The 23975-nt window shown below is 49.7% G+C and overlaps 3 protein-coding genes across 4 annotated transcripts in view; 2 read left to right on the top strand and 1 right to left on the bottom strand.

Annotated features, from left to right (window-relative positions):
- The window catches only part of C1R (complement C1r), a 239921-nt gene that overhangs the window by 202088 nt on the left and 13858 nt on the right, over window positions 1–23975 (top strand). The window lies entirely within an intron of this gene.
- Window positions 162–8230, top strand: LOC306809199 (solute carrier family 25 member 33-like). Its single transcript, XM_079320491.1, has 7 exons — window positions 162–236; window positions 4300–4476; window positions 5007–5084; window positions 5389–5489; window positions 6082–6148; window positions 6344–6627; window positions 6718–8230. Exons 1-7 carry the CDS (start codon window positions 196–198, stop codon window positions 6915–6917), a joined length of 948 nt encoding a protein of 315 aa, XP_079176617.1. The 5' UTR covers window positions 162–195; the 3' UTR covers window positions 6918–8230.
- On the bottom strand, window positions 8199–23550 carry CLSTN3 (calsyntenin 3). 2 transcript variants are annotated; one of them, XM_079320469.1, is made up of 18 exons: window positions 23352–23550; window positions 20540–20662; window positions 19386–19581; window positions 18698–18906; window positions 18243–18392; window positions 17415–17600; window positions 16525–16794; window positions 16134–16246; window positions 15902–16064; window positions 14817–14873; window positions 13890–14047; window positions 13567–13715; window positions 12880–13106; window positions 11610–11780; window positions 10869–11014; window positions 10610–10745; window positions 9007–9224; window positions 8199–8923 (listed from the first exon to the last, which is right to left on the bottom strand). In XM_079320469.1, exons 1-18 carry the CDS (start codon window positions 23434–23436, stop codon window positions 8753–8755), a joined length of 2928 nt encoding a protein of 975 aa, XP_079176595.1. In that variant the 5' UTR covers window positions 23437–23550; the 3' UTR covers window positions 8199–8752. The 2 variants fall into 2 exon arrangements, with proteins under 2 accessions (XP_079176595.1, XP_079176596.1); XM_079320470.1 differs by having other exon boundaries at window positions 8622–8914.

The following is a 23975-nucleotide window of genomic DNA, read 5'->3' as shown; positions in this document are numbered from 1 at the left end:
GTTACAATTTAGATCACACACATGACATTAGTTTGCTTTAAATGAAGAGCCTTGAGTGGCGGTGCCGGGGAACTGTGTGAATTGCCATGTGCTCGGAGGAGCCCCGCTCCCGGCAGCGCCCCTCCCGCCCGGCGCCTCCTCCTCCTCCTCCTCCTCCTCCTCCTCCCGGCGGGGCCGGGCGGCAGCGGCGGGGCCATGCCGGAGCACAGCACGCTGCTCCACCTGCTCGCCGGAGGGTGAGTGCCGGCAGGAGGGCCCGGCCGGGATCCGGGGCAGAGCAGCCCCCGCCGGGTCCGGCTCGGCTCGGCTCGCCTGGCTCCGCGGCTTGGGAGAGCCTCCCTGTGGGACGCGGAGTTTCGCCCAGCAGGAGCTTGCCGGGGATGCGGGGCAAGGGGAGCGGGGTGTTGGAGGAGAGGCCCCTTGAGCGGGGCAGATCGCGGGGCAGATCGCGGGGCAGATCGTGGGGCAGATAGCGGGGCAGATCGCGGGGCACGCGTGAGTTCGGGAGGGCGGCCAGCTCTCTCCATCAGCGCGGGGCTGAGATTCCTGCCTGACTTTTGTGGCTTTAAATAGTGCGGCTGGTTGTGGCGAGTCAGGTGTTCGGAGCCCAGAGGTGCCTCTCTGCCTTAGAAGCGTGCCCTTGAGCGAGGGATTTGGCCCGTGGCATTTCCCCCTTCCTCTCTTTAAAGTCTCGAAACAATGAGTTTCAAGTTTATGGTGCCCTAAAGCAGAAGATAATGTGGTCCTCCGGACTTTGCTGAGTAACTGCAGAAGTTCTCTACTTAGGCAGCCACCTAAGCCCTTTCCTAATCCCACCAACCTGCTGGAATCTGTCACGGTGAAGCCTGATACAGCATGTACAATAAGGCACATATTTTAATTGCTTTTAATTAGTAGATTTCCAGTTTTCTGCAGCTAATGCAGTGCTATGTCAATCTTTGCATATGTGTACTTGTCCTCACTGTTCCCATTGTTATTTTGTGTATGTTATTCTCTTTTATTAATTTATCTTTTGAACTATATAATCATTGCATCTTAGAATTTCTTAATGGATTTTTCTTTCTTAGCTTTCTTCATCTTCTTCCACCATGGTTCCTGAAAAACTGAGAGTTTGGCTAGTGACAAGAATTGTGAGAATTTTGTTAGCCCTCATCTCATCCTCATCCATTAAGCAATATTCCTGAATTACAGCTAATTAAAGCCCTGGGGATTATAACATGAATAAGAGATAAATGAGAAGTTCAGTTTATTGCTGCACTACATTTAATATTGCTGGTTTATGTAATGAAACAAAACAGGATCTCATGCATGAAGGAACAGTTCTCCACTTTATCTTCCAGTATAAGAACTGGGAACCAGTCAAAGAAACTTGTGAGACGTTTGTTCAGAATTAATGCAAGAACATAATTCTTCCCATAGCGTGAGTTAAACTATGGAACTCCTGGCCACGGGATAGTAAAGGGTAAAGGCTTCTTATGTGTCCAGGAAGCATTTAAAAAGTTAAATGAAAAATAATGTGCTTATGGCTACTAAAAGCAAGGCAACATTTCTGGCTGAGGAAATCCTGAACTGAAAACTTTGGGAAGCTGGGAGAGCGTTCTGGAGGTATTTCTCCTACTCTTTTGCAGGTGACCTTTATTTGTCTGTGTCCTAGGCAGAAACCTGGTTTAACTGCAGGTTTGTCTGATCCAGCATTGCTATTCTTAAATGAAGATCTTCAGCTCATCTTAAGTTTTAGCCTAAGTAAGAGCTAACATAAATTACCAGTAAACCTTGTCACCTCTGTGCACGTGCTTATACGCTTTTTAGAAAATTTAGAAAATGTTAACAGTGTCTTTTGTATTTCTCAACTAATCCTCTTTTTCTGTCACCTCAAACTTGTCAACAGAGTTTAAAATATAAAAGCAAGATCTAGAGGCAAGTACCATTTTCTAGGGTAAAATTACCCGCCTTCTCCAATTAGCACTTTTTGCCATAGCTTTGCTCTGAGAGTACATGTTGTACTCATTTTCAACTGCTGCTCTTCATCCTATTTTGCAGAAATTGCTTTAGTTCCTGCTTCTAGAGTAATGACACATAATTTTCCATTTCTCCTCGAACAGAAGAATTTTGCAGACCTATGTCTTTCATGGAGTGTAAGCAGCTGTATCATCATGTAATACACAGTAATACACCACAGTTTAGATTTCTTCTACTTTTAAACAACCGGTACACCTAATTTCCCTAGATTTAATTAATGGGTGTTCTTTTTTCCTCTTTATTCTTGCCATTGAGGTGTAGTGGCTCATAATGACCCTTTACCTCACACTCTCTTTATGCTGATTAAACAGCCACTATGCTAAGGAGCAACAATTTCTTTAATTATTATCATTATTATTATTATTATTGCTTTTATAATACCTTTTTATTATCTGTATGTATCAGTAGCTTCAGGAAGCATTTATATATGCTGGAAGCGTGAGTTCAAACTCAGATCCTGAGCATTGCAGGTGGGGACTTTTTGAAGAAATTAGGTATTAAGAGAACATTACATGAACTTTTGCTTTCTTATGCAGTATTAGAGAGAAGAATTATTAGTATATCAAGCAATTGCTTCTCTCAGTTTTTTCCTGATGTATTGTTTGTTCAGCTTTTAGATAAGGATTTGAAACTGCCCTATTTAGACCTTTTAGACCTTGATCTCTCACTGTACTCAGTCTTCTCCTGGACTGGAGACTGTACTTCTGGTGAAAGAAAAAACAGGCATGCAAGTCTGGAGCCTGTCTAAGACAAATCAATAGACTCTATGGTAAAGAACAGGACTGTTGGACTCCTAAGTGAATGTGGTCTGAATGGGAAGAATCAACGTGCCCTTTGTAAAAGGAGACCCTGCCTCACACAATTCTGGATTGCTGTGTGGGCTGTGTTTTGGTGTCTGTGCTTGATCAACTGGTTCACCCAGAGAACCTGAGCCAGGATGTTCACTGCTTTGCCATGTGTTGTCTTCTGAGCTGGAGCAAAATTTGGGAAACACGTTGCCAGACTCCTAGCACTCATCATATACCTCCTGAGGGAAATGTCTGCTGATGGACTGCTCTGCAAGTCATCACCACCACTGTGAACATCTGCCAAGGGCTTGACAAAGCAATATGAGTGTTATGGAATAGCATAGCTAGTTGCTGGCATCATTAGCTGCATAATCTCCTAGCTGCCATATCTTCAACTCTTGGATGTGCAATAGGCATGCAGGCCTCTCTTTTTTTTTTTTTTTTTTTTTTTTTTTTTAAATCCCCCTTCATGTTGGCAATGATAATGAAGCCCTAGGAGCAAAGGCTGTGAGAATACTGTATATGTTCACTGAGCTGTATAGACTTTTTCAAAATAATTCTTCAGAACTCTCACTATTTGCTGTCCTGCACTGTCATACGTAATTCTGATGATACACCTGACTCTTCTCTGATATCTTGTAGTTCTTTGGTTGACCTTTCTTTGGAGCAGAGTGAGCTTTTTATTAAGCCTCCATCTCTTGTGAAACAAAGCAGCTTAGGCTGTAGCAGATGTCCATTTGTCCTCTTGCATGGCTTGCATGCAAATTCATCTCAAAATGGTCTTTCAGGTACTGAGTCTCTTCTAGAAGAGCAGAGTTATCAATTGAAGGATTTAGAGGGGCAGAGGCTAAAAACCAAGTGTATCAGTTCTGACTTGCCCCTGGGTGGTGGGAAGGGAAAAAGGGGATATATATCCTTTCAGCATTCCTACAGTGTGACAAGACCCGTTGATGGAGATGGTTTGAGTTCCAAAAATAGGTTCAGCCTGCTGAAGGTCAGGGTCCTCTTTCATTAAGCAAGCCAGGCTTGGAGAGAGCCTGGCTGCTGGCAGAAAATTCAGATCTTGCTTTCAGGGCCTTGCAAATGTGGGTCTGATGCAATTATGGATTAAAGACACGGGCAGGCTGAGAGGTTGGAGAGTTCTGTCCTGCCCCTCTGTGAGCTGGTGCAGCTGTGGCGAGGTGTGGCTGCCTGGTGACCTCAGCAGAAGGTTTGCAGCCAGAGTGGGCAGCAGGAATGTTTGCTCTGGGGGACTGCTGAGTCCCCATGGACTTGGGACTCTTTGTCTCAAATAGTGAGTAAGGTTTCAGAGTGAGGCTGCCAGGTGATGTCCCAGGCTGAGCTGTTACGTTAATCAGTGTCAGAGCAGGTCTGACACAGGCTGGGGTGCCTAACCTCCTCTCCCAGAGGGAAGAAGTTGTGGACAGCAGGGTCAGAATTGTTGCCCTATTATGGCACAGAGGTCATTCTTAAATGTGCTGCTGTATCCTAGATGTGGTGGCACAGCTGGAGCCATCCTGACCTGTCCCCTGGAGGTGGTGAAGACACGTCTGCAGTCATCCCAGCTGGCACTGCGGCCTCTGTGCCTCCCAGAGATACAGCTGCCAGGGGTGAGTGTGAGGCTGATGAATCCCACCACACCATCTCCTGGAGTGCTCAAGTTGCTGAGGTGAGTAGGACAGGGCAGTGTGCCTGTTAGCACCAGGGAGGTGGTGGTTTGGCCATCAGGTGGAGAGTGTGAGGGGAGAGAGAAAGAGGGTTGAGTTGAGGCTCTGAAAGCCACAAGTGGAGTAGAAAGTTTGATCAGAGCACAGGTACATCTGCTTCTCACCAGTGATCTGTGCTCTGCAAGACAGCTTAGGGGACTGTGAGAAATTTCCCAGCCAGTGGTTTGATCGGACCCAGAGGGATGGCATTATCAAGAACAGGATGCAATAACTAATGAAGTGTCCCTGCCCATGGCAGGGTAGTTGGAACTAGATGATCTTTAAGGTCATTTCCAACCAAAGCAGTTCCATGATTCTATGACTGAAGGAGAGAGAAGATGTAGTTGGAGAGAAAATGAAAGCAGGGCAGAAAAAGGATAACATGGGAGGTGAGGAGAGGGTGTTACAAGAAACACTGAAGAACAAAGGAGGAGGAGCAGGAGACTCTCCAGCTTAGTTATTCTGCTGTTTTCTCTGTTCTTTTCTTCTGTAGGGCCATCCTTGAGAAGGAAGGTAAACGGTCCCTGTTCCGAGGTCTGGGTCCAAACCTGGCTGGGGTTGCTCCTTCCCGGTGAGTGCTGCTCCATGACAGTGCCTCACCTTGTACACTTCTTAAGAGACCTGTCCCAACTGTTGCTCCACTTTCTGAAAGCAGTCTGGGCCTTGTGCTCACGTGCCACCCCTTCACATGGATACCTTCTGGAGCTTCTGATCATAGCGTTAAGATGATTGCTGTGGGCCAGGTGTAAATGGTATCTGATATCACGTTAGACAAAACTGTGCTGGGAGTAAGAAAAGTTGGAGTGAGGCCACACAGTAGTGTCTTTGCTCCTCATAGGGGAGATGTAACCTCTTCTTTATTTTCTTACAACTAGGGCTATATATTTTGCTGCCTATTCTACTGCTAAGGAGAGGCTTAATACTGTCCTGGTACCAGAGTCCAAGAAAGTACACATATTAGCAGCAGCCTGTGGAGGTGAGCCTTTTCTGTCTTTAATCAAAACCAATAGGTCCTTCTGTCTGGAAATGCTTGTGTGTTTCAGTCCTTCTCCATTGCTGCTCTGAATTTTCTCCCTCCACATGTGGAGAAGTGAGTTCCTTAGGTAACCAAAATGTTTTCTCACTCTTCATTCTTCTTATGCTCATCTCTTGAAGTCTAGTCTTTACCCCTTCAGCTGCTATCATGAGCTCTATTCTGCTGTGAGAGGGAGAAGGCAGCTTGTAATTTAGACCACTCACAGAACCATTTCTCTTGATATATCCCAATTCTCTAACAAAATCCTCCCCTCTTGCAAAATTAGCATGCTGTTTCCTGCCTCTCTGTAACACCTGGGCCTGTAGTAGGGTTTTGTTGGAGGCAGAGGAGCTAATTACCACTAGACAAAGGCTGGAGCAGGGGAGGAGGAGAATCAAATAGTCTGCCCTAAATATTTCTTCTCAAGGTCATTCTCAAATTGCAAATGCCTGCAGCTTGCCAAGCAGAGCTCAGAGAGCTGATAGATCAGCACCTCTTCACGAACTGTCAGCGTGATCCTGGCACTCACAGCTGTCTTCCTCTTGTTCCCCAGGCATTAGCTCAGCCACACTCACCAACCCCATCTGGTTAGTGAAAACCAGGATGCAGCTGGAAGCCAGGTAAGGCAGGCCAGCAGTGCAGAGCCACTCCATGTCACATCAGGGTTGGTTTGAGGGATGGTGGGCAGAGAGAGGTCTGTGATTTCTCATCAGAAGGTGGCAAGTCATAGGCTGGGCAAGAGGCCTATAGCTGTGTTCACAACAGCACTGTAGGTCAGAATGCAGTATGCTGTACTAACCCTTCCCTTCTTGCAGGGTGAAGGGGGAGATGGCCAGCAGTGCTCTCCAGTGCGCCATGCACGTGTACCGCACTGAAGGCCTGCGTGGGTTTTACCGTGGGGTCACTGCCTCCTATGCTGGAGTGTCAGAGACCATCATCCACTTCGTCATCTACGAAGCACTGAAAAAGGAGCTGAGAAACAGCCAGCGTTCCCATTCCCCATCACTCACACTTCCACCAAACAACAGCGATTTCTTGGCACTGATGGGCGCTGCTGCTGTCTCCAAAACATGTGCTACGTGCATTGCATATCCCCACGGTGAGTGGCTGCACTCCCCTTGTTCTGTTGCCCTTGAGGGGAGATGCCCGTAGAATCCAAGTGACAATGGATCCCTTGCTGTCTCTGCAGAGGTGGTTCGGACACGGTTGCGAGAGGAAGGGTCCCGGTACCGTTCCTTTGCACAGACTCTGCAGCTCGTGGCCCGTGAAGAGGGACCCTCGGCTCTGTACCGGGGGCTGCTGGCGCACCTGATCCGCCAGATCCCCAACGCAGCCATCATGATGGCTACCTACGAACTCATCATACATCTGGCCTCTTCCACCCTGTAAGCTGTAGCACCTGGCTGAGGCTGCTCTGGAGGTGCAGGGACGTCGTGGTCCTAAGACCTGGTCTTTTGCAGTGCTCTGACACGTGGCACTTTCTGCCACAGCTCCCGTCTGGATCAGCATTCTCAGGACATGACAGCTATTTTGTGCCAACTGTTTTGCTCCAATGTGCACAGTGTAGCCTTTTTTTTCCTTCTGGAGATTTTAATTATTCCAGTGCTTCAAAATGTCAGGTCACTGGTTTGACAGTGCCTGTTGTAAACTCCCTTGATTAAACAAGGCATGGATCTTACTGGGAAGGAAGCAGAAAAGTGTGAGAGTGTCTTAACCCCAGCACATTCACTTCTTTTGGACCCAGAAACAACAATACGTGGGGACAGCTGGGCAGAAGACAGACTAAGCTGAAGCATCTGAGAGAACTGCAGCAAGCAGAGATCTTGTGCTGCACCCTTTGCCCTCAGAGGGGCTCTTTCACTCTCACCACCTATTGTACTGCCTTCTTGCCCCTAAGGAGGATTTCTCAGCCTCGGCTGCCAACAAATTGCAGAATTTGGGTCCTTCACATGTTGCAGCCATTCCCCTAAGATGCGTCAGGCAGCTGACAGCCCCTCTTTGTCTTGCAGGGTCTGAAAACCCATACCAACAAAATCCGGGGAAGAAGCACAACCTGCTCTAGAGCACTATTCTAACAACTCATGCTACTGCTGGACTCAGAGCCATGCTGTGCTAGTATCTGTTGTGTTTCCACCTCCTCCATGCTCAGCAGAAAGAGGAAGATGCCTCCTTCCTCCAGAAGTGCTGGGACTGCTCTAAAAGCTGAAGACCCTGGTATAAAAAATACTCTATCATACTGATAAAGAAAGAAGATCATGTGAGAAGATGGATGAAACTAATGAGATTTGGCCTGTTTCTGCTGATACACTAAGTGTATGGAAAGAACCTTATTTATTTTGTTTTCCTGTGTTCAAGAATTCAGTTTGCTGCACGTGCTACATTTGCCTGGGACAGGTTTGAGTGCCTTCTGTTCCTCTGTGGGTCTCTAGCACTGAGTCCTGGGGAAGGCTGCATTGTGTATACAGAGTATTTTGGCTCTCAAAAAGGCAGGGAATAGGGTCCTGAGTGATGTGTTTTTCTTGTTTCATCACATGCTAAAAAATGTAACCCTTCCCCGAGATAAGGTAGTAATTTCAGTAAACACATGCTCTGGACAAGCTCCAGTTTCACATTAGAGGCTACGCTATTTCTTTCCCTGATTGTAGTGAAAAACTGCAGAAGTCCTGAATGTTTTATTTGAAATCCATTTATTTTAAAATCCACTTTGTTTCCTGATCTTTCTTACCTTCATTCATTTAGTATTGGAGTATTGACAATTTTACAAAGCGACACAAAGCTGCAGTGGTTTGTTGGTTGGTTTTTGTTTTTTTTTTTTTGTTTTTTTTGCATGAAACGAGAATAAACCTCAAATGACAACATTGAAAAAATATACAATATATATATATAATATCTGGGGAGGGGTTGTGAGAAACCCCACTTGAGCCCTATGGCTGGCTCTGCCTTTCAGATTTCCATTCTTTCCAAGACCTGCATCACAGTCTGAACTGTGCCACCATCATGTGTGAGTGCCCTAACAGATGTTCCTGGAGAGCCAGATGGGGGATCAATAATGTGGGGAATGTCCACAAAGAGAATGGCAGAAGATGAAGGAACACGGGAGGCAGAAACGATCAATGAGGGAGGAGCACATGTACACGGTGGGGGAGGAAAGAAGTTGAAAGTAAGACACCTCCTCCTTCCTGCCATATGTTTTGGGGGATCCACTGGGCGGGTGTTTTAAAGCTCTAGTAGCGGTGAGAGATGTCACTTTTGCCTATGATGTGCCGGTCATTCATGACACTGCTGTCCGGGGAGTCGGGCGTCTCCGAGTCGGTGCTGTCCTCATCATCCTCCAGGCCCTCGCCAGTTCTGCCCTCCACACTCCCTGCTGCCCTCTCCTGACAGCTCTGGTAGGACTGAGGAGGCGAGATACGGGGTAAGGAGAAGGGTCTGACAACCCAGCTGCCCACCCAGCCCTGGCCACAGGGGCTCTCCTCACCTCCATGGGGTTGACGATGATGGTGAGGGCCGAGTCGTCCCAGAACATGTCGCTCTCTTTGCCCCCAGTGCTGGTGTGCCCCGACTCAGCAGCCCCAGGCGCCTCTTGCCCCACGCCCCGCCGGTGCAGGGAGTGGATGCGCAGGATGCCGAGGATCACCATAAGTGCCAGGAAGCCCACACACACCACGATGATGACAGTGGCAGCACTGGGGACCACTTTGGAGAAAGAAAGCAAGAAGTTGTGTTTGGAGTCTGTCACAGAAACAAGCGTTTCCAACCTGACATGCAGGAACTGAGATCCCTGGGCAGAGCTTGGGTTTTTGGTCGATGCAGGAACATCGCCTGACTTGTCTGTGCCCCTGGGCACAGGCAGTTCCTGCGATGTCAGCCTGGCCTGTAGACTCTGCACATCTTCATCTGCAGAATTCACCAGAAGATGTTGCACAGCATATATCTGTATCCTGCCCTTGGGAGGGAGAAATGTGTGCTGGGGACAGCCTCTAAGGGCTTGAGGATGATTTTCAAAAAGTGTGATTTCTGTGCAAGCAGTAGGAAAGCAAGAAGCCAAAAGATGCCTTCGTTGCACACATGGAGCAGATGTGAATGCTGTGAAGGACTTTTAATTAGTGCTGTGGCAAAAGCCTGGCTTCTCAGCAGGAGAAAACCTGAAATTCATCTAAGACCCTTAGCCCAACTCCCACGTGTTTGTTTTAGGTCTGTAGACTGAGCCTTAACTCCCCAGATAACTACCTTCCCTGTAAAATCTATCTAGGCCTTCCACAAATTTGTTTATGGTTCTGCTCAGCAGGGACAAGTTTGCTGCTGCCATCAGGCAGAGCTGGGGAAGGGAGAGGCAAAGGCTGGCACATGTACAGGCTGCCTCTGCAGTGGCAGCTGCAGGACTGGACCAGCTTGGGATCGGCTACTGCGGGAAGCTGCAGCACAAGCTGGCTCAAAGGTGCCTTGCTTGTTCCCTATGACAGGGAACCAAAATGTCTCTAACAAGTCCCAGAGCTTTCACAGCCCAGGAGGAATCGACTGGAGTGTGGTCATGCCTGAGGCACAAGGCTACCAACACAAACAAACATCTAGTCTAGCTTTCAGGCTTCTCTTTTCTCTGTTTTGGGGGAATTCTCTTCTTGTCTGCATGTGCTATGTCCTGTATTCTCCCACCTTGCTGACCACCACTTATGCCCACTACTTTCTTTAGAGCAGTGGCATTCTTGACTCACTTTTCTCTCCTGCTGTTGAAGCTTCTTTCTGAAATTACTTTACACAAGCCCACACAGCACCTTTGCATGGTGCATGAATGAAGTTAGCTTCCGTTAGACCCTCTGAGGTGTAAATTTCAGTCTGCTTCTACATCAAGAAAATAATATCCCACAGGAGGAGGATTGTTGCAGCATGCTCTAAAATACAATTTGACAAAGACTTGCAGTCCACAACTGCAGCTAATGACCAGTGGAACAGGACAGTATAATGACAACCCAATAATGGGTGCAGGGAGCCTGAGGGGAATCCTCCACTATAGGTTCTGCCAGGATATCAGAAAATCAGCATCCTGATCTAAAGGAATAAAACCAAAATATAGTGTTACATACTTGGGTTGTTGTGGGTGCTTGCCAAACTGTGCCCAGACAGCTCTGCAGGTAAATGATGTCCTCGGTGCACAAACTGCTGGGAGCTCAGAATATGGTTAGGATGAACAGCTCGGTTCATGTTGTGGAGAACATTCACCTGCAGAAAGACCAGAATGAAGGGACTCAACCCTGTGTCCATGGCATATTCTATGCATTCCCATGCACCCTGTCCTCCCCATGCATGCAGAAGAATCTCTGGGTGCATGTATCAGTCTTGTACCTCGACAGTAAACTCGTTGCTGGAGTAGCGCCCATTCATCTCAGTGCAGGACAGGTGAAACTTCCTCTCATAGAGGGCAGCACCGTGGTTGATGTGGTAGGACACCTGGCGCAGGATCTCCTCGTAAACAGCAATGCTCTCCACGCCTGAGACAAGAAGAGAGAGGTGGGGTGAGGAAGCTCCTGCTCCAAAGTCACCTGGCATCCTAACCCTGCAGCAACCAGAAGCTACAGAGGGATCCAAAGCAATGCTGGGTTTGTTAATTTTGGCAAGGGCTCAGAGAGTCAGCTGGCTGCGAAGGACCTGATGGAATCCCTGCTCGCATAGCTAAAACAAGTGGAAGGGAAGGAAGGATTGGGAGCAACAGCCCTGTTATGTTCTGGAGAGTACAAAAGTGTTGTACCAGTCCACAGGTTGTGGGATATGTTGTCCCTGTCATGTCATGAAAAATGCTACTGACACCTGAGAACACCAAACCCCAAGGAGCAAGTCAGGAGGAGTGATAAAAAACTGGTGAGAGCTGACACCATGTCCCAGTACTTTTTGCTGGAGGAAAAGCTACCTCTCCAAGGAAATGGTCTGTGACTTCCAAAAGCCAGGATTTCAAGAAATAGTTACATCTCAGTGTTACAAAGTGCACTGACACATCCTAACGTCAAGTGCTTCTCCCAGTGGTGCCTGACAGTCGGAGACAGAGGCACAGAGACAGAGGTCACATCTGTGACCACGGAGAGGACGTACCAGTGATGGTCAGGTAGGCAGAGGTGTTAACGAGCTCCAGGCCCCGCTGCTGCAGCAGAGCCCCATCCAGGAGCAGGTACTCCCTCTCTGGGTCCAAGTCATCTCCTACCAAAGAGATCTCGCAGCCGTCCAGGTTGTGCACAATCTCATCTGACATCCGTGTGTCTGCCACTGAGGTGCAAGCAGAAAGAAGGTATGGCCAGAAAGCCAGACAGTCAGAGAAGGAAGGACTTACTTAGAGGCATACCTGCTTACCTAAGAGTGCTCACATCAAGTGTAATTACTTCTCCTTCTCCACCTAGCACTGACCTTAAGTAAAATCACTGTCAGTCTAATTACTTGTTGCAGGATGGTTCTAATGACATTATCTATGCACATAATAAAGTCACTTTATTTTGGAACAACATACTATTATCAGTCTGGTTCATCATAGCACATCTTGGCTGTAAGGACTTTGTTGACAATGACAGTGTGCAAATTAGGAACAACACTCACACATTCCCAGGCCCTGCATACTTTTGGAAGCTTTTCCCCGTCTCACACTCTTGGTTACCATGGTTGAGATCTTATCTTCTTTAAAATGGCAACCACATTCAATAACTAACTGCTTTCAGCAGGATTGAGAACAATCTGCTCTTAAGTCAAGGAACTCATCATTGTATGAGGAAAGGCAAAGCTTCTAAACAGAAAAGTAGAAGCAAAAAATCCCATTACCACAACAGATAAGAAGGCAGTGAATGGACACATAGAGCACAGACTGCAGAGAAATAATCTGAGCATGATGGAAAGAAATTGAAGAACAGTTGTACACACCATAGGGTATGAGGAAACTGATTGGGGTATTCACAGAAATAAGTGAGGCAGGAAGAGAAGGAAGGGACCAAGAAGTAAGAAAAGAAAGCAGGAGAGAAGAAGGTAGGACGAGACTAAGTACAGGAGTAGAGAGAGTAACAGGCAGGACATCCATCCAGTACTGGATTGAATAAAGGGAAATGTAGGTAAAATGTAAAAGGGATTAGGAATGAGCAGCCTGGGAAAGAATTAGTAGAGAGTGAGGCAAAGGAACTGAGTGGATAGAAAGAGTACAGGGAGGAGCAGAAAGGGATAAGAGCTGATTAGCCTACATATTGACAGACAATGTGCCTTGCTTCTAAATTTGTAAACTCTCACTTTTGGGTGTAATTATAGAGGCTCTGCTTCCTCTACAGGACCACAATTCTTGTAGGTCATCCCAGTTTGTCTCTTACACCTCGCCCTGTACTCCACTCACCAGTACCATGCCAGTTCTCCTCCTTCTTGGCCTCCACCTGGTGAGAAATAGAGCAGGTGATCTGGAGGTTGGGGAACAGGGGAATTCCTTCTGGAGCCTCAAAGTCTGATGCAGGATGAGCAAAGTGGGCATTGCCACTCAGTAGGATCTGGGGGGCATCAGGCTGTAGCACCACAACATAGCCTTCCACATCAGGAATGGAGACACAGGACTCCTCACTGAAACACCTGAAGGAGAGTAGTAGAAAACGTCAGTTGACCCAAGCTTCCAACAACACCATTATAAAAGATCGTCTCCTGCCCATTACCTCCAGGGAAGGGAATATCCTTTTTCCAGCAGTCTTCCTAAAGCTTCCCTACAGACTGCTGCACAAGGCAGAGACGTGGTAGGAGTGAAACCACTGGGATCTGGTGACTTGGTCACATCAACAAACAGAGAAAATTAAAATGAGTCCACATGGCTGGAACACTGCGAGTGGAGGCAGAAGTTCTGCACAGGCACTAGGAACCAGTACTACAGTATCCATTTGGATATTGGATAATTTATCATTTATTTTCAAGATTTTTGCCCATTTTGAGACCATCTTAAAATACAAATATTTTAAAATACGAAGTCAGTGTAACTTTGGTCAAAAAGACAGGCAGCCCACTTGCTGAACTGACAAGAGGTCCTGGTTTGCCCACTCACTTGACAGCAGTGGTGAGCCTGAGTGGCCGGACTCCAGGGGTAGCAAAGCGCAGTGAGTTCATGTAAGCCACGTGCTGGATTGCGTGGTTGAAGGTTTCCACATCATCACCCTCCAGGGTGAGCAGGGACTGAGAAGGGTTCACATGAACCTAAAGGTGGAAGAAAAGAAAACACTCATGCCTCCTTGGCAAATGACAGGAATCCAGGCTGAGAGAGAAGAAGGGTGGAGAGCTGTCTGAGGTGGGGGAGCAGGCAAAGTCTTGGGAAGCAAGGCTGGGGAGGAGAGTGGAGGAGACCCATGCAAGCTGGGCAGATGGGCATACCTTCATCCCTTTGCCCAGACTGTCGAAGTCACTGTAATCAAGCCCCTCACGGCAGGCATACAGGCATTCAATAACCTCCCGGCTCTCCAAGCTACCAGGGCGCACAGTGAAGCCAGCCAAGTAACCATGGAAGTAGTGGTGTACCAACAGAGGATCTCCTGAGGGAAACATGGGAGGTGGAGGGAGTGAGAGACATGGCGAGGAAGAGAGCAAAACCACAGAAACAACAGTGTGAGAGCCACACAGAGGTAAGGGAGGTACAGGGATACAGAGGGGGGCATGGGGAAATGGAAAAGGCCAGACAACAGAAGCAACAATGTGAGGGACATACAGATGTTAAAGGAGGTAGAGAGGGTCAGAGGGTTGCACAGGATATGGAAAAGCAAAGACAACAATAAGACAGGGGATGCTGAAGAAATTTTTGAAATTTCACATGGGGGAAAGTGAGAAAAACAGACCAACAAAAAGACAAGTGAATGGTGGGTAGCATAGAGAAGTTTCTGTCAAACTGCTGAATGCTAGATGGAAACAATTTCTTGTCCCCTTCTCACTCTGCTTCCTGTGAGGGCTTGTAAAAGAAACTACACATTCCACAGATAGTTAGGGATGAGGTGACATCTCCTGATGTCTCTAATAGCTATTGTGCTCTTCAGAGACCAACTTTAATGATCAGGCATGAGTACTCTTTCTCTACACAAAAAGCATACTCCAACTCTCAAAGCAGGCTGCAGTCCTTCCATCAGCCTATTCATGCTCCACAGGTACCAAGGTATCAAGGACCAATCTGCCAAATAAGGGGTTTCCTCCCAAGGCAGTGGGAGGTGGCAGGACAGGACTGGGGAAGCTGTATGAGGAAGGCACCATGCAAGAAGGGATAGTCATGCATAGTCAAGAGAGGAAGAGACCCATCTTCTTCCTTTTCCCTACCTTGCGCAGAGTCAGTGGCGTTCTCGCTTCCTCTGGTTTTCTCTTTGTTTTTCTCCTCTGTGAAAGGAGAACATCCAGCTGAGCAATAAGGCATTGGAAGATGGTAGTTACAGGGTCAGGCAGGTATCTCTACAAGGGCCTGTACTGGCTAGCCCACAAGAGCAGCTCTGTGCCCTGCAGTGCACCCCTCAGCCCTAGAGGCAGCACATCACAGATGACAGAGGGCACAGCTCCTCTCATGAAGCGGGTGCTGAGACTGTAGGATGAGTAACTGACTTAAGCCAGAAACTATAGTGCTTGTAGTTCCTCAATCCTTTCCCAGTGTTACCTATTTTGGGAGTTAGCCCTGTTCACAATGAGATATGTTCTCAATATCCCTTAGAGAGTAAGATAGATCTAGGAGAGGGTCCCAAGCTGATCAATACCAGTTGTCTGCAAAGTGCCAATCAAGGGAGCACAGAGCTGTGGCAAGATCTCTGACCTCAGAGCAGCAGTACAGCAAAGATCTTGCTAGAAATTTCTGCTGGAGTGAAGGCAAGCAGTAGGCAGATTTATTTAATTCTGTCCTGCTTCAGTCTAGTGGGAAAACGGAGGGATCTGAGAAATGCAACTTTGCATCTCCACAGAACAGATTTTAATCTACTAGGGCCTTTGTTCGTAACCTGATTTTTGTCTTTCCGCCCAATTCCTGTACAGAAGTATTTGTGACTTTCTCATATAGACCCTCAAGATGGAGAAATCCCCATCAACACAATCAGCAGCATAAATAGCACTGCCTGCCTTCTGGTGAAAGGCTTTGATAGAAAAGCCAGTGCTTTTCTGAATGAGGTATGGAGTTTCAACTCTCCACTGCCTGAAAGTTGGTTATCCATTCTATGTTTCTGGTCCAGGAAGCTGACAGGGACACTTTCCCCTGAGCGTTACTACCTTGGTCCATAAGGAAGGAACCACACCAGCTTTAGTGCCAAGGAGACAAGATGTCTGCAGCGTGGTTTGCATCATTTAGTACTGGGCGGTGTTTCTTTCCCCTGCTCCGGGTGTCCCCCACCCCCTGTGTCCCGCTGGCATGGGCAGCGGCCGCTCACCGGCCCAGCAGGCCCCGATCATGAGGGCAGGCTCCGGCCGCGGCGGGTGGATGAGGCCGTTGTCGTGGATCAGGGCGGGGTCGTAGGAGACGCCGTCCACGTACAGCGTCACCGTGGGGAACTCCAGGTTGAGGGCATAATGGTGCCACTCGTCATCGCACACCTGCGGCAGACAGTGTCAGCAAAGGGCAGGAGGAGCAGGGACGTGGGGAGGATGAGAACCCTTCCTCACCTGCTCAAGCTTCCAGAGGAATTTCACAGGCCTTGCGCTTTCCAGCAAGGGCCAGTAGAGGAAAGAAATCCGGCAGCCATGCACAGCCAGAGAGTAGTGCGAGTAGCCCTCCTCTGCCAGGGACAAGCACAGGGATTGTGTGACACACCCCAAGCAGTCCCACTAGCCAGAGCCCAGACGCCCACGCTGCCACGCACGGCTGGCACTCAGCACCCTGTGCTCAAAAGAGGCACGAGTGCTCCGAGGAAAAGGGACACCTCAAGCAGCTGTGCTCCTAAGGAGGAACCCCTGCCCGAGGCCTGCTTTGGAACGTCAGAGATTTACCCCTGCAGGGCCAACCCCTCCTAAGAAGTTAAGGGGCAGAAGTGTCACACCCCAGGGGAAGCCTCACCGCTCTGCACGGTACTGCAGATCACCGTCTCCTCTTCCCGCCTGCCTTTGCTGGGCACCACGGCGTGCTTCATCCACACAGACAGGGTGAAGTGGTCACTCAGCCCCTCGTGGCCATTCGGCCCATTGACCACAGGCACCTGGGCAGCCTGGCTGCCATTGAACCAGTAGATGAGGCTGCTGTCCTGACTGTAGTGCACCGAGAGCCGCGCCGTCCAGTTTGCTGTGGGGCTAGGCACTGGCAGCAGGTCAATCTCTCCTGAGGCAGCACCTACCAAGAAGAAAGAGAGTCAGGAATGCTGGCATGGGAGAATAAAGGAGCCTGAGAACTGGGGATCAGATGGAGGGGGCACTGGAAGCCTCACTGTAATGTCTAAGTGTACAGGGAGATGAGGAGTTGCCTAAAGGCAGCTCCTGTCTGGAGAAGAATGGTGACTTTTTGTTCAGTGCTGAGGAAAGCCCCACAGACTCTGGGTACCAGGATAATGCACAGAAATCTCTGGCTTCCCAGCAAGGAAAGCACAGGTAGTCGCTTATAAAACTAGAAAGCTGTGGAAGTGTTCAGTGCCAGGTTGGATGAGACTCTGAGCAACCTGGCCTAGTGCAAGGTGTCCCTGTCTCTGGCAGGGATGTTGGACCTAGAGGATTTTTAAGGTTCCTGCCAGTCCAAACCATTCCACGATTCCATGAGATGTGGGCAGGAGCACTCATTGCCCCTCAATGCAATGCACAAGCTGGGTGTCCTCCCACCCCAGTGACCATAGCAGAAGTGAGGAATGTGTCCCCCAGCACCCCTGTTGTGCGGGGCTCAGCTACCGCAGCGAGCCCGCCAGAGGGAGGGGCAGGGTGCAGTGCCACGGCCCCCCTCAGTCCAGGAAAGAAACAATTCACCACAGAGTTTGCGCAGCGACTTCTCGGAGTAGTTGTCCCGGTCACAGCCCTTGGCCACGTGGTTTGTCTGCAGCTCCACCGTGGCCTGGATGTTCCACAGCGGCTCATCACAGGTCTCCAGGTGAATGGTGGGGAACAGCGCGAGGCTGCCCGCACCGGGGGTGTACTCAATCCTCTTGTTCCAGCCTAATGGAAAAGAGTGAAAGAGAGGGACTAGGAACTGCTAAGCACTAAGGGCCAGAACACCTGGCAAACACACAAGTGGCATCTATGGACTGGTCCAAATTTTTGGCATTTTCCACACTGGAAACACAGCTTTACGCAGCTGGCATCAACGCATGGAAAGATTTCTTAGAAGCACAGAGTCCAAGGTCCCAGCTTCTACAGCTAATACTGTTGTATCCCTCTGTGGCTGGTCAGCTTCTCCTACCAGACAGAGCAGGTATTTAGCTGCACTCCCCTTAATTCCAATTGACTAAGGTGAATCTGGAGGAACATGCCACCACTGGAAAAGCCAAATACCTTCCAGAAAAGCAGCTCCAAAACCAGTCTTAGCTCAATACAGTCTACAAGCCTTATCAAACATATGGCAGTTCACGGTAATCCAAGGAATGATTTTCCAATGTTAGAATTTACCTTTCAGTGGCTTTGCAACAGACTTAGACATCTGCTGCATCCCCTGATGGAGATGGGTTGGTGCCAGAACCAAACCATATATATGGGCACACAAATTTGTATGTGTATATACAAACATTTGTAATGAGCAGGTTTGAGCAGTAGCAGAGCAAAAGCGAAGAGAAGAGATAAATGTGTTTGGAGGTCTCATACCCTGCCAACTGGGCTTGCAGGTGGGTTTCACCTGGATTTCCACTTCAGCATCATCAGAAGCCCTCTTCTTTCCACAGTCATAGGCTGTCACTGTGAATTTGTAGACACGATCCGCACTGTACTGCAGCTTCTCCGTGTTCTCGATGTTCCCTGGTTTGCAAAACAAAGGGATCAAGGTAGAGGACAAGCAGTCTCCTCAAAGACGTCCTTCCAAAACTCACTCATATCTTTGATCAATGACAAAAACAACCAAAAAAGAGTTGAGTCACTCTGCCCAGTGTCACTTTGTAACAGGCTATAGCATCCCACAAAATGGATGCTGCTGGTCTCATCAGGATGGATCAGCAGCACTGGGAAGTTTAAATAGTGCAGCTCTGCCTTCAAATGGGGCTGGCAGGGAAGGAGCAGAGCAGGAACACAGGAGTGATGTGCAGGTGACGGGTGAGGACTCTTACCGTCGTTGTCAATGAGGAAGGGGATATTGGGGGTCAGGATCTCATAGTAGCAGATCTGGCTGTACTGCGGGGAGCAGTCCCCGTCGATGGCCTCCACGCGCAGGATGCGGTCATACAGCTTTCCCTCCGTCACCGCCACGCGATACAGCTTCTCCACAAACACGGGGGCAAACTCGTTCACATCGTTCACTCGAACGTGCACTGTGGCCCTGGTGCAGAGAGACATCAGTAAGAACTCATGGGCTGATTAGGAGCCATGCACCATCTAAATTTCAGAGTAAGTCACTCTTTAAAGGGCACCACTCTCATTTCCAGCTGTCAAAAGCAAGGACAAGGAAAGACACCTCAATTTCAATGCAGAAATGTTGTCACACAGGTGTTTGGACAATGGTTTCCAACAACCCAGAAAGAGCAAAAGTAATAATAATGCAATCTGGACCTCCTACCCACATGCAGCAATGTAAAACACCACTTTTAGAAACTGCTATGAAACAGCCCTCGTTTCTGTATCCATTCATGTGACAGTCAGTGAACATTTCTCTTTGGGTCTTCTTAGCATGTTGAGTTACAATATCACAGCTAGAGAAGAACACTTCTGGCTAAAGAAAGTGCTTCCACAGCAATTTTTCTTTGCATTTTTGTCACAGATCACATTTTGCAGCATGCAGCAATGTCTGCATAAACTTACTTGTGTGATTTTTTGGTATTTGCTCCATCAGGTCCCTCTCCACAGTCATAGGCCTGGATGGTAAATGTGTGTTCCTTATGCGCTTCACAATCCACTGGTTCCTTGGCCCGGATCAGCCCCTCTCCTGTGGCTTTGTCCAGGATCACAGCTTCAAAAGGTACCCCTGATCCATGGATCCTGAAGCCACAGATTTCACCTGGTACACACAAAAACAGAGAGGAAGGGGAGAAAGAAAAGGACTGAGGAGAGCACATTATACCCCTTGCTTTCCTTTCCCATATTTTCTTCCTTCCTAACTTACACTTTCCATTCTCCCCCATTATCATCCTTCATTTCAAGCAATTTTTTGGTTCCATAGGAATTCCTCCTGCTATTCCTTACAGCCATTAATGGTGCAGATTGCCATCTACTGGAGAATACTCCCACAGCAAAGAGTCCTGACCAGCATCATGAGAGACTGAAGGTTACAAGGCTCAAGCTACATTTATTAGTGCTACACATCCACAGTCCTGGGGGAGCATCTTATTTCTCCTCTGCATCCCTCAGGGAAGCAAAACAGGCCATATACTGCAGATAGCCAGAACATGAAGATCCATGATGTCTCATCCACCCACACACGGAGGATGCACCGAGTACCGCAGGGAACTGCAGATAGGGTCACCTAAACCCTAAAATCCAGCTCCCAGGGACTACATTTACTCTCCCAAAGCTGAGGAAGAATGAGTGAGGAAATTCCAGGCATGGCCTAAGCAAGCACTAGGAATACAACCATTGAAAGCCTTGTCTGCTGTTCCAAGGATTTGTGCTCACTGTGAGGGGATGTAGCACTGCCAAGGAAGTGTGCCCTACCAGCTTTCTCCAGGGCTCAGACAAGCACTGTGCATGTGATCTTTGGAAATAGCAGAACTGCGTCAAAAAGTAGCTGGCTCCACCCTCAGTTCCTCTCCCTAAGGAAAGAGCTCACAGCATCCTAAATCAAGCTGTGCCCAAATTGCCTCCAGACTTCACTAGGGACCTCCTCCGGAACAAGGTTTGGAGGTGATTGCTTCCTGAAGAGAGGTCAGATCCAGCACAGGGATGAATGTCACTGTGTCCCTGCCTCTCCATAAGTCTGTCCCTGCCCTCCACCCCTGCCAGAGCTGCTCCCCACCTACCTGCATAGCGCAGCGGGGCATCTTTGTCCAGCGCGAACAGCGGCGGGTTCAGCAGGACCGTGTTGTCATTCTCCATGACAATGCCCTGATATTCGGCTTCAATCCATGGTTTGTGCTTGTTTGCTGAGGTAGATTTGGGGTAAAGGATGAAGGACAGGAATGCATTAGCCACCAACTGCAGATTCAGTAGGAAAAGAGAAGAATGTCACCCCCTGGCAAGTAACAACCACCCCTCACCACCTTCTTCTCTAGAAATAAAGATGCCTAAAACAGGCTGGGAGAAAAAAGTTATCTTTATTTAGTTCTACTCATGGGAAATCTCTTCAGAAACAATGTGTTCCTTCTCGTGTTCTCATTACTATCTTATTAGAAATACGTGGAGAGACATCTGGTTGCCCAGAAAAGCTGGAGTAGTTTGGAAAAAAGTGAAGTCAAGAGGCAGAAGTGACCTGGAGACAGATTTGAAATACCAAACCCTTTAGCTCAAAGAAGCCATAATAAAAGGATCCAGCCTACAGCTTCCCTTGGGGTATCCCCAGGGGACAATGCAGTCATTATCACTTCTGCTTTGCACCCTCTAGACCAAGGCCCAGGACCTACACAGACATGCCCAGGTACACCTCCAGTCAGCCATCCTGTGCACATAACAACCTATTCTGAGAGTCTCTCGCTCCTTCCTTCCCCACTCCATGGTGAGCACCATATTCCTTTGGCCCCTCCTTGCTAATCCCTTTGGCTGGAGCCCAGCCAGCCTTGGCATGGAGGCAGCAGCCAGCAGGAGGCTCTGAAAAATGTCACAGGCCCAGAAATAGCAAATTAATCTTTATCACACAGGCTTCGGGGCAGGGAAAGGGAGAAATAAAGGGGTGGGGGGGAGGGAAGGGGAGGGGATAGGAGGGGAGAGAGAAAAAAAATCATTACAAATTACAAACCCCTCCCCCATGCCCACTCCCTGCCAAATGGGCCTCAGAGATTATATTACATGGCCTAGTTACAACCCCCATTCCCAGATAATCCCCCACTCTCCCACCCCCTGGAGACCAAGATTTATTACAACCCAGCAATACTTCGAGCACAGCATGGCTCAGAGCTGGTGGGGAGTAGGATACAGAGCCATTCCCCTCAAGGGCACTACTTCCAATATGTTGAATCCATCCTCTGCAGCACGGTGTCCTCTGAAAAAACAAACTGGCATGGCCTCATGTGTTGACTCAAAAGGGGCAGCATCCTGTGCAACCAAGCACTTGTGCATTTGGGGGCAGGGGTGCTGCCAGGGGTGGCTGGGGGCCAGCAGGCAGGGTGACAGGTCAGCGAGGGGATGTCCCAGCAGGGCAGAGTGGGCAGATCCAGCCTGGCATGGCAGCGAAGAGCGTGGCTTGGCACCTCTCCACCACCGTATTGATTGAGATTATAAAGCATTGCGTAGGAAATCCAGAGAAACATCCATCCTGCTCAGTATGCAGGTGGAATCCTCCCTGTATGCAAGTGCCCGCGGCTCCCCCTGCCCCTCCATTGTCCCCACCGGATTCCATTCTGTTCCGGCTCTATCCATGCGCCACACCACCGAGGTGGGGATCCAGAGCTATAAACGCCAAATGTGCCCTGTTGCTGGGGTAACAAGCTGATGGTACAGAGATAAATCCTTTGCTGCATCCACCTGCAACTTGGGAATCACCAATCTGATTTCTCGGGAAATGAGTTGTTGGAGAATAGAAAAACATTTTAGGAATATTTTTAGGATATAGACTCCTACCAGGATACGGACTCCTACCAGCTTCAAGAAAGCTCCCGTCAATCTAATATAATTTGCCAAAGGTAGGTAGATGCTTCCGAGTGCAAATTCACAAAGGAGAGGGAGAATCCAGAGCATGAGGGACCTTTCCTTGCCACCAAGCCCCATGGAAGCAGAGCAGAACAGACAAATGCCCCTGCCAATGTCAGGGTACAACAGCTCTGCGGTGCACCCGCCCCGTAGCCCTGACTCTTCCAAGGCACGGAAAGCACCTTAAGGTGTCACATTCCCCAACGACCCCAGAGTCCCTCAAACGTTTACAGATTTTCCCACCCTGTCAGATTACCAACACACTGGCTTCCCTTGCATGAATCTCTCATGCTTGTCTCTACAGCCACAGATCTAGAAACCTACATCTTTCTCCATCACTCTGTGTGCTCAAATAACATCTGCATTCAGAACGTTACAGCTGTAGTGCTGGGGTGGTTTGGAGGGTCTTTCATCTTTAGCGCATAAAACACATAAAATCAACCTGCATCGTTAACGCGTAACTATACACAAACAGCTCCTATTGACAGATTGTAGATGGATGAACTGGACTGGAAGATGGAGCTAGAGAATGTGTCTTATGAACTGCAGGGGTCTGTGGAGAAACAGCATATTCTCTCTCAGCATGCTAGGGAAGGGATGGGAATCTAAATGTACCCAGCGATAACTAAACAAAAGCAACACAAGTGGGTGGAAAAGGGGAAAACGCGAGGGGAGCGCTAGGAGACTGAAAGAACGGAGAAAAAAGCGGTCGGTGGTAGGATGACAGATGGACAAAGTAGAGAATGGGGATGGGATGGCATGAGGGCGCCCGAAGGGGCGAAGAGAGCCGGGGCAGCCGGGGACCGCGGAGATGCCCCGACAAAAACGTGCCGGGAGAAGGCGGCGGGCAGCGCGGGGCCGCGCCGCCACCGCGGGGGCGGACGGACGAGCCGCGGCCAACGCGTCCCTCCAGAGCCCCTCGGCGGGGGCTGCCGGTGGGACCGTGCCCGCCGCCGCCCGGGACCGTGCCCGCGGCGCTCCGCCGCTCACCTTTGTTGGAGGCGCTGCCGGGCAGCGCGGCGCAGAGGCAGAGCAGGGGGAGCAGGACGGCGGCGCGGGGCCGAGGGTCGCCCATGGCGGCGGCGGTGGCGGCGGGTCCCGGCCGGACCCACGCCCTCGCTCCCGCGGCGGCGGCGCGCAGGGACGGCGGCACCGGCACCGCTCGGCTCGGCTCGGCCCCGCCCGGCCCCGCCCGCACTGCAGCATGACGTCACGGGCCGCGGGGGGGCAGCCAGCGCGCGCGGCCGCGCCAGGTGCCGCGGGACCGGGATGCGGGACGGGGATGCAGGTGGGGCGCGCCGGCCTCTCCGCGCCTCCCCACTGCGGGCCGGGCGGTCCGCGGAGCGAGGCGACCGCTGCCCGGGGAGGAGAGAAGCTTCGGCACCGGGGCGGCTGCTGAGGGATGAGGAGGGCGTGGGGATCGGGGGGATGCGAGGGGATGCGGGGGCCAGGGGCTGCAGACCGCACCCGGAGCCCAGGCTCGGGCTCGGCAGGGCGGAGCTGCCAGCCTGCCGCTGCCTCTCCTCGACGGGGTGTCCGCGCCGTGGGGAGCGAAGGCCGGGGCAGCCCCCGACGAAGCTCTCAGCCACCAGCGTCACGGTGTGAGGAATGGCT

This window comes from Erithacus rubecula (genome assembly GCF_903797595.1).
Source record: "Erithacus rubecula genome assembly, chromosome: 1".
Taxonomy (NCBI): Eukaryota; Metazoa; Chordata; class Aves; order Passeriformes; family Muscicapidae; genus Erithacus; species Erithacus rubecula.
Note: the sequence above shows the minus strand (reverse complement) of the source record. Positions and strands in the feature narration are given on the sequence as shown.